Source organism: Saccostrea cucullata, unplaced genomic scaffold (assembly GCF_032062105.1).
Source record: "Saccostrea cucullata isolate Sc308-1 unplaced genomic scaffold, CSIRO_AGI_Scuc_v1 ctg8890, whole genome shotgun sequence".
NCBI lineage: Eukaryota > Metazoa > Mollusca > Bivalvia > Ostreida > Ostreidae > Saccostrea > Saccostrea cuccullata.
In genome coordinates, this window is record NW_026925375.1 from 1,990 (window position 1) to 19,788 (window position 17,799).

At 32.6% G+C, this 17,799-nt stretch overlaps 1 protein-coding gene across 3 annotated transcripts; it reads left to right on the top strand.

Annotated features, from left to right (window-relative positions):
- The first annotated feature begins 2,111 nt into the window (after nt 1-2,111).
- LOC134268705 (uncharacterized) lies at nt 2,112-5,330 on the top strand. Of its 3 annotated transcripts, none has more exons than XR_009992424.1 (3): nt 2,112-2,373; nt 3,204-3,291; nt 3,643-5,330. XR_009992424.1 is itself a non-coding variant. In XM_062750948.1 (3 exons), the coding sequence occupies exons 1-3, from the start codon at nt 2,274-2,276 to the stop codon at nt 3,795-3,797; spliced, it is 342 nt and encodes a 113-aa protein (XP_062606932.1). In that variant the 5' UTR covers nt 2,112-2,273; the 3' UTR covers nt 3,798-5,330. The 3 variants fall into 3 exon arrangements, 2 of the variants coding, with proteins under 2 accessions (XP_062606932.1, XP_062606933.1); XM_062750948.1 differs by having other exon boundaries at nt 3,204-3,286; nt 3,639-5,330; XM_062750949.1 differs by having other exon boundaries at nt 3,204-3,265; nt 3,639-5,330.
- Nucleotides 5,331-17,799: the final 12,469 nt, after the last annotated feature.

Here is a 17,799-nt window from a genome sequence, read left to right on the forward strand (position 1 = left end):
GTTATTAAGCTGCACTTTAAACCTGGAGAAAGAACAAACTAAATTGTAATAGAGAACATGTTAAATGACACCTTCATTGATATATATCACGTTTGAGTATTGCTTAAGTGACATTACTACAATCTAAGCACTTTTGGCTAATATAGATATTTAAAACAAGCAATTTATCTTGAATTTAACAAGCTATTTTGGCATAACGAGTGTCATTGGCGGCTGTAAAATCCAGCGTTTTAATTTGGTAATGATCAATAAAGTTAACAAACCTTTTTTTTTTTTTAATCCATACTTCCGATAGATTTTTCTACATACATGAGGAAAAAATGCATCCTCTAGATTTTAGTACGTTTAATGACGGCTAAATCAATTGTTTGATTGAAAAACCAACAATAAAATAAAATATATTGTTAAACAACAGAAATATTCGAGGTGTTTTTAAGGTCTTCCGTCTTCAGCGGAAGACCTTTCTGTTATTCTTAGGTTTCTTTTTCACTTTTATTATTGTTTTTTTTCTTACCGATTTTGTGCACGCGATTTCTCGAAAACGGCTCGATGGATTTTCATGAAACTTTCAGGACTCATGTATCATCACTTGAACCTTATGCGTTTTTTTTCTTTTTTGATGACGTTACTTCCGGTCTGAGATATTGCCGATTTTATGAATTTTAAAGGGTTGTGTTGTCCAGAGTTTTTCTGAAAAAATGAGTTGAGATAGAAACATGAAACTTTCAGGCATGATAGACCTATGTCTGCAGATGTGCCTTTCGTATTTGGCTTTTTCCGGAAACGCCGTACGTCGGCGGTCGCTATGGTCCGAAAAATGGTCTATCATGAATTTGAAAAATTTAAACACTTTTTCAACAGCATTTTTTTTTACCTGTAAATATTTTATCAAAACATATAGAATAAAAGTTGTTAAGAATGTCACGATCTTTCAACGGATATCAACGATAAGGGACTGGCCCCTAAAATTAAGGGCCCAGAGGGGCCGAAAGTTTTTTCCTTCTATCTCAAAACGTATTGAGAATTTGTAATACGTCAGAGAAGCAAAGTTGTTCAAAATGTCAAGCTTAATCTATTAAGGTAATCAAAAAACGTCCGACGTCGTCACTTCCGGCCAAACCGGAAGTAGTCGGAAAATGCGTATTTTTGCCTTTCTTGACAACTTTTTTGGTATTATATGACTCTTGGAGCATAAAAATTAATTTTCCGTCCGTCGTCGTCACTTCCGGTTAAACCGGAAGTACCAAAAAATTGATTATTTTTGCATTAATTAACATAGATTTAGAGGATTCAAACCAATTTTGTGCGTTATTTCTCATTTTTGTTAGAAATGAAAGCTACTTCCGGTCAAACAGGACGGAAGACCTACTCGTTGCTTTGCAACGAGCTTTGCTCTAGTTATTCTTTTTTTTCTTCTGCTTCCTAGACCGCAACTTTGAGTCCTCATATCTCACTCATTTCTCAACGGATTTTGCTCAAATTTTTAGAGATTATAGACATTTATAAACTCTATCAGAATGCTGACTAAAATTTCAAAAAGTCACTTCCGGTTTTGAGTTATTCCCCTTTAAACGAAAATTTATAGGCTTTCGTTTCCAGACAAAGGCTCAGAGACGGCTAAAGCTGGAGCAGAAATTCTACTGCTTTTAGGTAACAGAAGGATTGAAGTTGTGCACATCGGTTTTTGTTTTTCGATTTCTTTATTCAAAATGGCGCTATAAAGGGGTCAAAAATTAGAACGCTTAACGTAGCTACGGATAGCGATCACGTGACATTGCATGTGAATTCTAAATTAAGAATTTTTCGGTTGGCTTATTCCGGAAATGCGCATTGTTCAATATGGCGGACTGCAAGTTGTAAACAACGTGCTCCGAGAAAAGTACAAGAGAAACGTTATAGGAACGCTCAGCTGTAAAGGTAGATCAAGTAAATTAGAGCGAATGAGAGAATACACATCTTAAGAAACAGAAAACTATAAAACTTTTTTATGAACTAAAATGTCTGTGTATCGCAAACGACCGACTAGCACCCCCTATTCTAAAGCAGACGACGCTGCTGATTTGAATCTCAATCATGCTCTGACATGGATGAAATCGAAAGAGGGACGAAGATTTGCTGAGATGAGGAACTTGACAAATCAGTTTTATGCTCTCAGTCACAGTGATATCGTTTGTATCTTTTCCAAAAACTTTGAAAGCGATGGTGACTAGGTACTTTATTGTATCAATACATTAGGCCTACATGTAAATGGGTCTGATAGTACTGTATTATTTATGGATTTATCGACACTTTCCACGGGAAATCCCGGCCCCGAAAGTAATACGATGGAGAGGCTTATGATCACTGTTGATATCAACTCAAAAGTAGCTCTTGGTAAGTCAGATCTATAGATATTTACATGACATACTTTCATGATAATAGGCCTATTTTAATTCAGCATTAAACTTCACCCTTATGAGTATTAGTAAATTAAGAAAATGTAATAAAGGGACTGTCATTCATTTGATGGGGGTGGGAGGGAGGGGCAAATTTCATGGGTGTCAGATTATGTATTTACAGTGAAGGACAGATAATTTATTTTTATTTCCAAGATCACTGGGGGCTAATTTTTGTCAGATTGTACCTAAGATATATTTCTATTCAAAAAATTCTACATTTTATAATCATTTAGGGTATTTCGATTCACCTTTACAGTATTTACATTTTGACTTAAAAAAATAATTTTGGGATAAAACATGTTTGAAAAGTAAATTAATTTATCAATAATCAGGTAAATTTTGTGTATATTATAATTATTTTTGTTGCTCTGAGTGAGTGTTTCAGTTTGGTAAAATTTACAGTAGCCCTGCAGGGCAAGTTTAAAGGCATGTTTAGTAGTCCAAACTCAATATTCAGTTGTCGCGGGCCAGCGGACTACCCTTGGTGTCGAACCCTGGACAGATTATTTTTGTTTTTCTTCACTGGTAAAAACTGTGTCAGTGTGGTAAACATTGAAACTGTTTACATGTTGTTTGCTGGTCTGATGAAATTGACAAATCTTTATATTACAGCTGCTGTATAGTTAGAATATTGGCCAGGCAGTGGGACATTTTAATTTAATGTTAGATTTACTGGTTAAAAAGTGATTTGCCAATCAATTAATATAATTAAATTTTGGTTTTGCTGGTATACATGTATATTTATTTGATCTATTTTTTTTTCAGCCATCAAGATGGTACTTTCTGGTATAGGACCACCAACCCATAGCAGACCAGGGGATCTTGATGTCAGCATAATAGTGATTATGGTTAAGTCATTTAAATTTTGCTATGATAAATTTAATATTAAAGTGTAGAAAATTGGCAATTTACATGTATGAGGTGTAAATTTTTGCAAGTTATATATACATGTATGTAATATGTAATGGTTTGGGCCATGGATATATATCGTCCAGGGTAGCTCAGTCTGTATAGCACATGACTAGTGATGCAGGGGTCTCAGGTTTGATTCCCGGTCCATCCATACATTTTCTCTTTTCCTGTTACATATACATGTTTTTTTTCACCGAAATTCTATATATAAGATATAGACATTGTGAGAAATATATTTTGATGTTGACTGCAGATAATATTGTATTTGTTAAATTTTATAAATTACAGATAGATTCATCAGTACAGAGTACAAGGTATATGAATATGAAGTTTAGACCATTCATGCTGATGATGATTCAACTACTGCAGCTCGACGGAAGAATGATTTTCCACCCCTTCCAACAAAGAGCAGGACAAGAATCGCTTGTTGAAAATAAACTAACATAGTCAATAGACTACTTTTCTTTGTCAGCTTTATATTACCGGGTACATGTATCTCTTGATTGAGTGTTACGTTTAAAGTGGAAACTAATCACTCCACATATAGATTTTTTTCCATTTTTCATATTTAATCTACCCTGTTTTATGTCTGGTGTGGTAATAGATCACTCCACATGCAGCCTTTCATGTTTAATGTACTATGTTATGTTTTGTATATGTCAGTTGCAGTATTACACTGCTGTAGAGTGTAGATTATTCTTTTTAAAAAAAATGTATGCATAATTTAATGTCGACTTGTGATGTCGGGTTCAGTAATAGGCCAATCAACAGATATTCTCTATTATGCATAATCTACACTGTGAGTGTTTTTCAGGCTTTTTAATAAGCTGCTCCAAATATTCATGTAGAATCTTTTTTTTTTTAACTTTTTATATGAAATGTCCTGCATCAAGTGTTTTGTCCCAGTGCAGCATTGTCATTTTGTTTTTAATTTTTAGGTATACGTAGTTTATGTAATTTTATGTCTCAGGTCAAGGACGGTTTTAGACTAAGTCCATTTCATGTTTTTTTTTCTCTGTTTAGCGTCCAACCTTCAATCAAAAACCTACCTACATGTACCTATTTGTAAATAAAAATATAGCCTAAAAAATAAAACACAGAATGTACGTGTATCATGTCGATAGTTATAATAATAGTGTAAATCTGAGGATTTTATTTCATCAATCTGCTTTTCTGGCAGAAATATCTATTCTTCAGCAAAATCAAAATAATAGATTTAAATGCCTAAAGTACACTACCTATGACATATTTATTGTACATATTTGAGAAATTGACAGAACTCAAAGATGTCAACAAAAATAATCAAGTGTATGGGTTCTGATTTTGTTTGATTGTCTGATACATGTAGGTGTCAAAAACCAAGGTGCGATTGAATGCCAAACAGAAAAAGACTTGGAATGGCCTATTAAATGTTATTATCCTACCTGCTCATGGAATAAAATGACTTTTGATCAATTTGAAAGAGTACTGATCATATTTTTTCAATGATATTCTTATTATTCTATGAAATAGAAATTTGTGAATTTTGCAGTGCTATGTCAGATGGATTTCTTTATTCTGTATGACCAAAATGTATTTTTTGACAAATTAAGTAGAATACATTTGACATGTTAATAATTAGGGGGATTTTTGACATTGCAATGAAAAAATATCAGATGCATAAAAGGAGGGGGTGTATTAGACCATTCTGTAACTTAATACATGTAGTTAATTGCCTCTTAATGCAACCGAGATTTCTGAGTGAGAAATAGTATTGGACATTTTTGTCATACAATATATTTTTTAGAAATCTATAAGAAAACATAGAATTTGTTTGCATGAAAGTAATCAAAAGGGATCACGTTGAAGAATATTTAAATGTTTTTTTTTTAATTACATTTTTGTTCAAGTATCTATTGTTGAAATATAAATTCATATTTTAATTTTGTTGAGGAACTTTTTATGGATAATTTCAATATTGGTTTAATTACATGTTTTATTGCGAGAGGACGGGGGGGGGGGGTTGTTACTCTATATGTACTGTTATTTCATAAAATATTTTCTTTAGTCATTTATTAGCAATTGATTTTTCTAATTTATTTCTTCATTTGTTTTTCCCTAATTTGCTCTGCATTTTTTTGAATAGCCACTTTAATCATTATTCTTACCTTTAGGATGGGAAACCAAAAGAGGGGGGGGGGGGGTAGTTGTGGACCATCTGTTACCTTTATTAGCCCTCAATGTGACCAAGATTTTTTGAGTGAAGAATAGTATTAGACAGATCTTTCATATAATGATAAAAAATAAAAATTCTATTGGACAGATTTTTTTTTAGAATTTAAAAAGTGTCAAATTTGTGTGCATGAAAATGGCCAAATTGGTCGAATTTCAAATGTTCTACATGGATTATTCTCTTAATTTATATATGTTCAGACAATCCATTGTTTAAATAAGTTAATAGTATCAATATTGTTTAAAAATAATTTTTAATATTGAATGCATATTGCACAATAAATTTTTTATGGGTAATAATTATCTTGTATTATGATTTTTGGAGTGACTGGAAAGGGGAGGTAACTCATTACCCCCTGGTTCCGTAATTTACCCACAATGCCATGTTCATATTTCGACTAAGTGTTCATTACACATCCCTTTACACCTTGTGAAAATTTCAACAAAATCTATTGACAGGTTTTTTTGGGGTCAGGTGTCCTTAGCCACCTTAAAAGAACCAAAAATTACTCATATTTTGCTTTTTATCTTCTAAACTAAAAATATTTTGTTAAAATATATAGAACATAATTTGTGCAGAATTAGTAGATCTTTCAAATGATATGTCGGAAAAAGGGCTGACCCCTAAATTAAGGGATCTAGAGGGGCCAAAAGTTTTTTCCAGATATCTCAAAAAGTATTGAGAATTTGTTATACATCAAAGAAGCAAAGTTGTTGAAAATGTCAAGCTTAATCTAATGAAGTAGTCAAAATACGTCCAGCGTCGTCACTTCCGGCCAAACCGGAAGTAGATGAAAAACGCGTATTTTTGCCGTTTTTGACAAGTTTTTGGTTAACATATGTCTCTGGGACCTTAAAAATTAATTTTCCGTGCGTCGTCGTCACTTCCGGTTAAACCGGAAGTAGCAAAAAATGGCTTATTTTTGCATTAATTAACATAGCTTCAAAGGATTCAAAGCATTTTTGGGCGTTATTTCTCATTTTTGTTAAAAATGAAAGCTACTTCCGGACGGAAGATCTACTCGTTGCTTTGCAACGAGCTTTGCTCTAGTTTATAGATATTATTCAACTTCAAGCACAATATGTAGTACTAAAATGAAGTCCATGCACGGGTGCTGTTGTACATCCGGAATTTTCTTTAATCTTTCATCCATGCGCTTCCTCCTGTATGTAAAATGTAAATAAATTGAACGGCGTGTATAAACCCATGTTGTTTCGGCCTAACGTGTTTTTGATCATGATCAGCAACCTTGGGGGGATATAAAATGAAGATAATGTAGAAAAACGATTAGCTAAATTAGGAGGGGGTCTTTAAAAAAAAATATTCTCACGAACTTCTGGGCAAGAATGAGAAACCATACGTACGAAAGCTTCCTGATATACATGTAATAAAGATTACTATTTTTCAAATCATGACCGAAATAGGTATTCAAAATTTAAAATAGGAAGATGTACCACCGCAAACAAAGTAATTATGTATTTTGGGGGTGGATGGGTTAGGAATAACATTGTCTTTTTCACTGTCCAGCTGTCCTTCTGCCTCTCAAGGTTTTCCCAGAACAGGCTTTAAATTTATGTAGAATCTGGGAGCTCATACTACTCGATACAAAGATTTCCAATGGCTCTAGGGTGTGTCATGGCATTGGTTCAAGACAATATTACGGCAAATTTAAGGTCACTAGAGAAAGAGTTAATGTTTTGTCCGAGCCATTTATATATGTAATCGAGAATATCTGGAAGCTCATACTTGATACAGAGATTTCTTGTGAGAAAAAGGTTTTGTATTATTTTGACTCAGAAAATAGTATAAATTCAACCTGGCCTTTGATCGACTGCTTATGGTCCTCCGTTTTCAGATGACTAAAAATAATGCCATTTTAACAAATTCAGGGTCACTGACAGAAAAAGCTGTAAAATGCCTGTCAGGTTTATGAATTTCTAATAAAAAAAAATTGTTTGAGATTGAGGGTTTGTCTTGACATATATTTAAGGTAATTCTGTATAGAGATCAGGGTCACCTACAGAAAAAAATATTTTCTTTTCCACACTACGAATTAATAAATAAAAATCATTGGAGGCTCGTACTTGAAACATAGATTATTCATAATTAGGAGATGTGTCATGACCTTGATGAAGGCAAATCAAAGTCACTGACAGAGAGAAAAAATGTTTAACCATAACTTTGTAATTAAGATTCACAAGAGGCTCATCCTTAGAATAGAGGTTGTTCTTATAAGAAAGTGAAGTGACCTTGACCCAAGGTCGGCACTTCCTGTCCACAGCTCCAACGGAAGACCTACTCGTTGCTTTGCAACGAGCTCGGCTCTAGTTTTTTTTGTTATTCCATTCTAAAACATCATGTTTAGATGTAATGAATAATGTTCACATAAGATGACTTTTTGTCCCTTTTGACAATGCATTTTTTATTGTATACGAGACTCTCGTTGACTGCGTCTCTGTCAGAAGCAAAGACATTTTCTGGCTAATTAATACATTATGTCGTAATGAATTGTCATTTTCCTGCTATATTACTTCGTATTAAGCGCAACCTCTGATCTCAAATATGCAATTTCCTTTAAAAAAAAAACTGTTTCTTCAAACAACACAGCGTGTTTTTGTTATTGTTCTTATCAGATGAGACCGCTCTTATTTCTGAAAGTGATTAAATAGACTTTTAGCATTTGAATTTCAAATCTGCAAATGCCATTGTCCAGTACGAGGGTTGTTCCCAACTTTCTAAGACTGAGTATTTTTGAAGAAGTTAGTGTATCTTTATAAAATTTTCAGGTTGGGTTGGATATAGCGGATTCTTGGCAGATAATTTACAAAGTTTTATCATGTTTACTTGAACACTTTCCGAGTACTGTAGACGTATATTTTCCATGGGGTCATAATTCCGCGGAATTTCAATTTCTGTTGGATTCGCGAGTAGAAAATTATGCGGATTTCTTAGACTGTCACTAAATGCCTTACTTTTATATTAAGTACGCTTAGACAAATTTCCGCGGAAAATTGATGACTACGTACATAGCGTTAATTTATACCATGCGGAAAAAAGTAGTTCTACAGTAATAATATTCAAAGTGATATCGTTCTCTAAAACCCGGAGTAATCGGCAACGTCAAAAAATACAAATGTCAACGGTTCAAAATTTTTTTAAGAAAATAATACAATTAGCAGAATCAAATTCTTAAATTAAACGAAAGGGTGGTAGTTATAAATGTGAAATATCTTGATTAATATATGATCAAACATTAAAATATGTATAAAAAAAAAAAGTATAAGCATGTACAGGTATGAATTAATAATAAGTTGAAAACGCCTTGTTTCTTCGGGCTTTTCGTCTCTTTTCTCTAATGGAGTCACAATGAAACTCTTTTCCCATATCCTAGCCCAGTCTTTTATTTTATTTTAGTTACTGTTATTCACATATACATAGAAAAACCGTTTTAGTCATTTCAAATACTAAGGACGAAAAAATGTTTCCTATTCTACAAAACATATATGACTTGGTCCATTTCTGAAATAGTGAATTCAGGATCAAAACGCGTGATCATAGTTCAGTGCGCCGCCTGTGCCAACGCTGCCGCCATTTCTCAAAAAGTCGGAGTTCTACCCCATGTATATAAAACGTTATAAAATTCATATTAATGAAAGCATAAACGCCAAAATTTGAGGAAATCTAGTTAATAAAACAGTATTTAGAATTTTCAATTCTATTAAAAAAAAGACGGGGTAGTTATTACTTTTCCGTAGGATTTCAAATATAATCTACCAAATCTTAATTGCAACTTTTGGATATTGAGCCTTTTTTGCAGGTTCTATCTACACCGGACAATGAAATGTGTCTTTTAAATTCGAATAATTTTTGAAGTTACTTAGTATTTGTCCATGAATTTATAAGATAGTGTTGGTTTAATCATATACAAAGTTTCTTTAATGTATGACATAGGGTTCCTAAAAAACAACGGAATTTTGGGACAAACCTCGAACATTGTCCTTAAAAGGCATTATTTAAGATAGGAAATGGAATTGGTTTTCATTGACATATTATTGCATCTGCATTAACTGGTACATGTACATGTATGCATTAAACATGGAATAGTTACGTGTATCCTAATTAATGTAATTAAAAAACTATTTCTATTTAACTGAAAGTAACACATTGCAATCGACCAGTTGCAGAGGCCAAGTGGTACGACAAACCAATTTTTAATTATGTTTTTGAATCTCAATTAAAACTACTTTCGCTTCCGATGTTTTTTTGCACCCAATCGATGTTCTTAATCGACCGAAAATAGGCAGCCTTAAAAAGTAAACCCGTTTGTTCTTCAAAGTGACTGATAGCAGAGCTCTAAAAGTTTTTTTTTTCGAGAATGTGAAGCCTTTACCAAGTGCCTCTCAATTAAGTTCAGCCCCAAATATATTACTATATATGTGAATTGAACAACTGAACAGTCAGAAAAAAATATTTGAGTTTATCTATAGTTGATGAGGACAATTTTATTTTCAAAGAAATACTAATTTCATAATGTAGTTTGTGTGTCTTTCAAACTTGTAAGTATGAAGTACAGTGTTTAAAGAAGAAGAAGGTACAGTTTAAGCTTTAGTGTGCCCTAAACATTTAATGTTCTTTTAAAAAGTAATGACATTGACTTTCATATAAGTTGATTGTATGAATAAAATAAATCATTCAATCATAAAATGATCACTCTGGAAATATGGTGTCATATATTTGGTAAATGTAAGTTGAAAGCAGCAAAAGTCTATTGAAAACTGATGGTTTTTGTAATATTTTAAGAAAAAATGGGGCAAAATGCACAAGTTCATGAGTACAATTACATGTAGCATTCGAAAACATCCATTAACAGATTTTTATTAAAACCATATCATGTTCTTTGTCTTCTGACTTAGCAAAACAAAGGAATATTTTGCATCCATTTGTTTGTGTTTGTGTTTATCCTTTCTGAAGATTTTCAAGAGACAAATACATTGAACATTTTCTCTTCCAGTCTTAAAGTACGTTCAATATTTCAGTAGGTTTATACAGGATGCAGCATTTTATAAATCATCACAACTCGTTAAATGTGTAAACATGTCCTTAAACAGTATAATTCTCATCCTTGAATATGATTAATTATATATAACTAGTTAGCAGTGTATATGTTAGGTTGGCTCTTACTGTGTAAAATGCAAGACAAATTTTCAATGCATTTCATTTATTATGCACAAAATTTCCCTTTTTTAATAAACGTAAGTTTTCACTATGTCATAACATGTATTTAACAAACATTTTTTTTTCAATTCATACATGTGTTATGCGGTGTAAAAATCTTTATCTTCTATTATTTTGAACCAATATTTTCATTGCTACACATAGCAAATACATATATTTAATGTATATCTGTAGTTGGTGTCATAACAGTATTACACTTTGGTTCACGTCAAATCATGACTGACGCAAAATAATCCCGGAATCTTCCCTTCCGATTCGGGCATTTTGATACGAGACTGGAGCTGAATTTTTTTATGAGATGAAAAACAACACGTAAACTTTCTGTATTGACCAGATTTATTAAAATTCAGGGCGTGCTGATTTTTCTGTATACTGTCAAGAGTGGGGAGTGATTAGGCCCTGGACTAGATTTTCAAGCACCTGCTCGACTTCGACCGAAACAAACTTGCGTGCCTTGCTGGATGGCTATGTATTTTTTGGTACTAAAATCTTTATAAAGAATGGCTTTACAAGATCTGAAAAGGAAACTTCTTAGAAGTTTGTTTTAAATTAGTTACATCTACTCAAACTTGCGCATTTTTGGTAAGAATATATAGCAGAAATTAATACTGTTGTGACACCTGCAGTAAAACCGAATTTTGTACTTAGAAATATTGTAGTCTAAGAATTAAGGTTTTATTTTGTGAGTTTAGACGGAAAATGAGAAATAATGGCATTTTTCGGCCGTCATTGCTGTTCGTTCATGTTTAATGGAGCATAGAAAATTAGTCCAGATTTCCTCTAGAATAAATTATGTTGGCCACACCGCGGCCTGATTTGGATGTATCGGGTTGAGAGAAATGCATGAAATTTAGAGGACAGCTTAAAAAATACCTTGCCATCACACTCGTTAACATTATTTACTCATAAATAATTTTAAAATCTATAAATTTAAAAAATTTAGACCACACTCGGAGCAAAATAAAAATTCTGAATATGTGTAAATATCGGTTTATTTGGAACATAGTGGTAACAGACAAAGAAATCCGGTCGGAAAAAATAATTATTGAGGTAAATCAATCGTAATTAAGCAGAAAAAAAATTATTATTTCAATAATATTTATTTTTTCGGTGCCCTTTTTAACCCCACCCCCCAACTTTATGACAAAAACTATTTCTTTCGCCCTGTTATAAAAAGCAAACTTATTTTGAATAATTTTTCATCCTCATATGAATCAGTATGCATCCATTAAAAAATTAAAACGAAAAAACCGCACAAGTTTAACGCGCAAGATCATTACATACAGTTCAACTTTTGCCATATTTTTAGAAATCCGTGTTCACCGCGAAGCCCCCTGTCACCGAGTTTTGCCCGTAATTTTCCTATCTTTGGACGGATTTTTATGAAACTTGGTAAATGCATTAAATAATCATCATAGATCGGGAAAATAGCAATATACCGGCAAGGAAAAAATTTAAGTTTAATTGCAGGTGTCATAACAGTATTACACTTTGGTTCACGTCAAATCATGGCTGACGCAAAATAATCCCGGAATCTTCCCTTCCGATTCGGGCATTTTGATACGAGACTGGAGCTGAATTTTTTTATGAGATAAAAACAACACGTAAACTTTCTGTATTGACCAGATTTATTAAAATTTAGGGCGTGCTGATTTTTCTGTATACTGTCAAGAGTGGGGAGTGATTAGGCCCTGGACTAGATTTTCAAGCACCTGCTCGACTTCCACCGAAACAAACTTGCGTGCCTTGCTGGATGGCTATGTATTTTTTGGTATGAAAATCTTTATAAAGAATGGTTTTACAAGATCTGAAAAGGAAACTTCTCAGAAGTTTGTTTTGAATTAGTTACATCTACTCAAACTTGCGCATTTTTGGTAAGAATATATAGCAGAAATTAATACTGTTGTGACACCTGCACAAATTGATGATGTTTTTACCATTATTATGTATTTCATCCTAGTTTTAAAAAATCAACTGTTCCAATCGATTATAATAATAGTAGTCCTTTGTCATTTCAGGTTGATTACAAAGATAAGAAATGTGGAACAAATAACATGCAATTACGATTCTAAATGTGTTCGCACAAAACTGGACAAATATGTCTGCATGAAAGTATCAGGTATGTCTATGGTAACCATGGAATGCAACTGTTTAATATATGTAGAAATAATCCATTCAATTGAGCTTTTTTACGTATTTTAATAGGGAACCAACATTATTTCTGTTCATTTGCTGCTCTTTGTACTCGAAGCCAAGGCAATTAGGTTTTGAATGAGTGAAATAACGACGTCAACCTACCTGTAAATTGCGCAAAAAATCATTTTAAAACATCAGTTATATAAAATTGTAATTACATTTTTAAACCCCTCATTTCTTAATTTTGTTCTTCATTAATAAAGTAAAAAAAATGTTGCTTTGCAAAACAGTAAATTGAATACACGCTTCATTTTAAAATGATGTTCGAAACATTGGCTGTCAAAACCACAGTCGGTCCCTTTAATACATAGATATTGAAAACATGAAACACCATAGAAATCTGAGCAAAAGGAAAAAGGGATACTAGAAAATAGTTTTTAAAAAATGAATATCGTAAATCCACAATCGGAAAGACTCACAATAAGTTTCATTCAATGTCGATGAGTTATAACAAATACATGTATACTCGGGGACTTTAAAAACACATATATGAAATTGTTTTCAGTTTCATCGAAATATTATGTTACATGTTGTAGGAAATTAAGTAAAAATCATAATTTATTCATTTAATCTCTTCATTTCCAATACAATCAACAAATTTGTTATCCGAGTTTTTCAAGGCAAGCAGTTAAAATTACACTGTCAACATTTTTTTTCCGTTTTCATTAGTAACGTGTATGACCACCATTTGCAACTTCCCATGCTCTCAAGTGGGTCCTCATGGACTGGCATACAGACCGAATGTTATTCCACTTTTCCTGTAGAGTCTGTGATAATTCTGGTACGCTTGTGGATTGGTATTGACGTCTTTTGAGCCGTCTTCCCCGCTCGTCCACGTGTGTTCGATGAGATTAAGGTCGGAAGTCGAGCTGGGAATTCAAGATGTTAACTTTTAACTTTATTAGCGTTTAGAAAGTCCATAGTAATGCGGGCTGTGTGTGAACCTGCGTTGTCCTGCTGAAACGTCAATGGATTATTGACAGTCTGATGACATCAGATTAGGTGATCTTTGAAGAAGTTTCGGACATAGTACCTGATCAGTATAGCGCCTGGCTGTTAGAGTGTCCCTTTTAAAAAAATCAAGGATGACTTTAAATTACGATTTATTGCTTCCCACACCATAACACAACCTGCGCCGAATCTGCCATGCTAAATGACACAGTTTGCAGCGAAACGTTCATGACGCCGCCGGTAAATCCATTGTCTGCCATCAGCATGCGTTAAGTTGAGTTTTGATTCATCACTGAACATTTCATCACGCCAGTTTCGACGATTGTCAAGGATATTAAATTTTTCGTGCCCATATAACGCTCAATCGTCGATGATGTTGAGTAAGAACATTACCTTTCAATCGTCAACTTTTCCATGTTCTTTCAATCGTCGTCTCACGATTCTAGGATGGATATGTCTCCCATAAAACCTATAAATTTTTTTAGTTAAACGACATCAAAAACCTGTCGCGCAAATGATGTTGCCTATAATGAAGACATCTTGACGTCTCGTTGATGGTGTTGCTGCCAACTTCGAGGATGGTTTTGATTTTCCAGGGATGAATTTCCCGACAATCTTGAAATTTGAGATTGGTGCACATTAAAGCGTCATGCGATATCGCGTTGGTTTAACAAGACCAAAAAATCATACTTCTTTTGCTCCGCCAGCCTAGGAATTTCATTAAGGTTTGGGAATACTAACTTTTATTTCTGTCTAAAGGGGGGTTTTTTAAAAGTATACTGACGAGAAAAAACCCCTTCGTAAAGCACGTGACTGGTTTTAAAGGTAAATGAAATAAAAAGGGGAAAGATTTATCAAATTCAAGAAATAATTTCCCTTTTTTAATATGCTTTATAACATTAGCTTGGTCAAAAAAGGTTTTTGGGGGATTTTGGGGGAAAAATAAATAAAAACCATATTTTGAAGTGTCATTTTCAATAAAAATTAAGAAAATTAGTATGAATATGGGAGTTTTTCCAAACACACAAACAAAATGTATCCAGATTGCCTCATTTTTCAAAAACGGTAATTTTATTTTTTTTTTCTTTTTAAAAAATGTTAAATTTAATATAGGTATCCGGACTACTTTTCGGGGATTTAAATTGAATACCGTGAAAATACTTTATTTTTTAATAATTCTATTAGAGCCGTAAAGTAGGGGAAAAAAGAAAGTTGAAAGTGATTATGACGTCATAATGGATCTTGCACCAAATAGTTAGTCTAAGGACATTTACAATCTCCCTTTAAAGGTGGGGTACCGATGCACTTTTCATCCGATTTTCATTCGACTTGCTGGTAAGTGGAGGGATGATTGGTCGGGTGGTCACACATCCGATTTTACATTCATTTCAAACGATTTTACAAGAAATAACAGGTACTTGTTATTAATTTTTAGATAGATGTACATAATTATATTTCTGTTCAAAAGTCTCTGTTCTATGGGATAAAAAGAATGGGAAAAAAACCCTTAAAATTAAATTACGTATTTTCCCCCTTATGACGTTGATGTTACGTAGTGTACACGGTACACATGTCAACGATCACTCAAAATAAAATCAATCGAAGTTTATTACTTTTTACTTCGGCCAAAAAAAAACTGCAATACATTTGGTTACCGACAAAGGTGAAATATACATCACAAAAAATTTGTATGATATATAGGCCATTTAAAAAAAATAGTATCAATGAATAGGCGATAAACGGTTTATAAGACGCTCTTCAAGATTTTTTAAAAGCGGAACAAAATTAATATTTTGTAGCTACTTAAAGGATAGCTGCAGATCTGTAGCTTGAAAAAAATATTGATATTTTAAAAGGGTAGACTATTTTCTTTATCTATAATTAAAAATAAGATTTAAAAATGTATAAATTCATTGAGAGTTGTAAATTAACTGATTATTGGAATGTATTAAGGAAATTATCTGATTTTTGTAAAAAAAATTGTGTAAGAGAAATATAGAATTCCCCTTTCCCCAAAATTTTTGACAAAGGAAGCAAATTGAAAAGGGGGGCCCGGGGTAAGTGAAAGAAAAAAAAATCAAACTTACAAGCAAAACTTGGCCAACAAAAAAAATGTGTCCATGGTCAATTGGAAACCATATTTCGTTAGGGGAGTGTCGAACTTCTTTCAGTGCCATTTTTTTTTTTTCAAATCTAGGCCTACCTCTTACCTAAAATGCAACTAAACTTAAGGGGGGGGGGGGGAAATATCCCAATGTTTAAATGTTTAATGCCTATATTATGTCCCTCTTTCTAAAAAAAAAAGTGGGGGGGGGGGAATCCCCCCAGTTTCTGGTGCCTAAAAAAATGAAACATCACTTAGTTTTATGTACATGTAATGCTTTATTCGCATGTATTTTTTTTAAAAACGTTCGCCTCAAGATTAGTAATTTTAAGATTTATATAAAAATAATTCGTTAATTTTTTAAAACTGTTAACTTTAATTTTCTAGAATTGGAATTAAGGTACAGAATGAAGTTGTCGCTGGGGGTTTCTTATATAATTGTATGTTTTGTAGATACTGGTACATGTAGTAATTAACAGCGATGTAAAAAAAATGAAAATTTAATTAATTTTAATCAGTAACATGTACAGTGTATGCTAATTTTGAAATACACCCTTTTTTATAATATTACAATTGAATGAAGTGTAATCTATTAAAATTAGCTCTTAAATAACCAAAAAATATTTGTGATAAATTAAAATGCATAATAAAGACACGAATTTTCCCGTGTTGCAAATATGGTTGAAGAATCATGATGATATTTTTTTATATGCATGTACTAGTATTTCTTCTTTTCCACACAATGATTTTGGGTTTAGGGTTTTCTTTTTTATTTCATTACACCTGTTTATATAAAAAAGTTAAAAACATTATTTTACATAATTTTTCTTAATTTCGTGTGGGGAAATGTAATTGTGACGTCACGATTTTCTTTAAAAGTCGATTGAAAATCAGACGGCCATCCGATTTCCAAACGACTTTAATTTCCCTTTTCATTTTCGACTCGGGTGGTCAAGGAAGATTTTAGTCGAAAGCAAGTGGGGATAAAAAATCAGGGGAAAATGGGATAAAAAATTATGTGTACCCCCTTTAAGGAAAGTGAGCATGGTGAGACGGGCTGACTAACGGATGAGTGATTTTTTTATCGTTGATATGTTTACATGCCTAAAGTGTTTAAACAAAATACAGAGGCAAAATATTAGATAATAAAAATTGTGAATTTGTTTTTTTAAAACATTTTTAATATAGACGTTTTTAAAGTCTCTAGTTATTGTAGGTTTAGTCATTCTCTTTTAAATAAAATGTTTATAAAGACAGATGTAGGAACTTGTAAATGCATTTTTTTTCCAATATTATTTCTTTCTTTTCTGAATTATTGTACACTTTTTTTAATGTGATATAATTATGGAGATAGGTAAATATAAAATTTATGTTGAATTAAAAATTTTGCAACGTATCCAAGAAATAAATGAGGTTTGATGCACTTACTTGTCCAATAAAAAATCCCCAAATTTTTCAATGGATGGCACTTGTTAACAATCTGGTTTTTTCAATATTTTTTTTGGAGGGCTACAGTTTCAGCAAGAGATTTCATTAACATTTTTTTATTTTTTTTTGTTACGTTTAGGTCTAAGGACCATACGACTTGTAATGGAGGCCTCAACAAGGGAAAGGTTGAAAATTTCATAACGGAGCCTGGGGAACAGTTGTGATGATATCTGGAATTATAGTAACCAGCTGTTGTCTGTCGTATGCTGGGATTTTTGTAAGGGGGAAAATTTAAAACATAATGAAAGTAAACAAAAAATGAA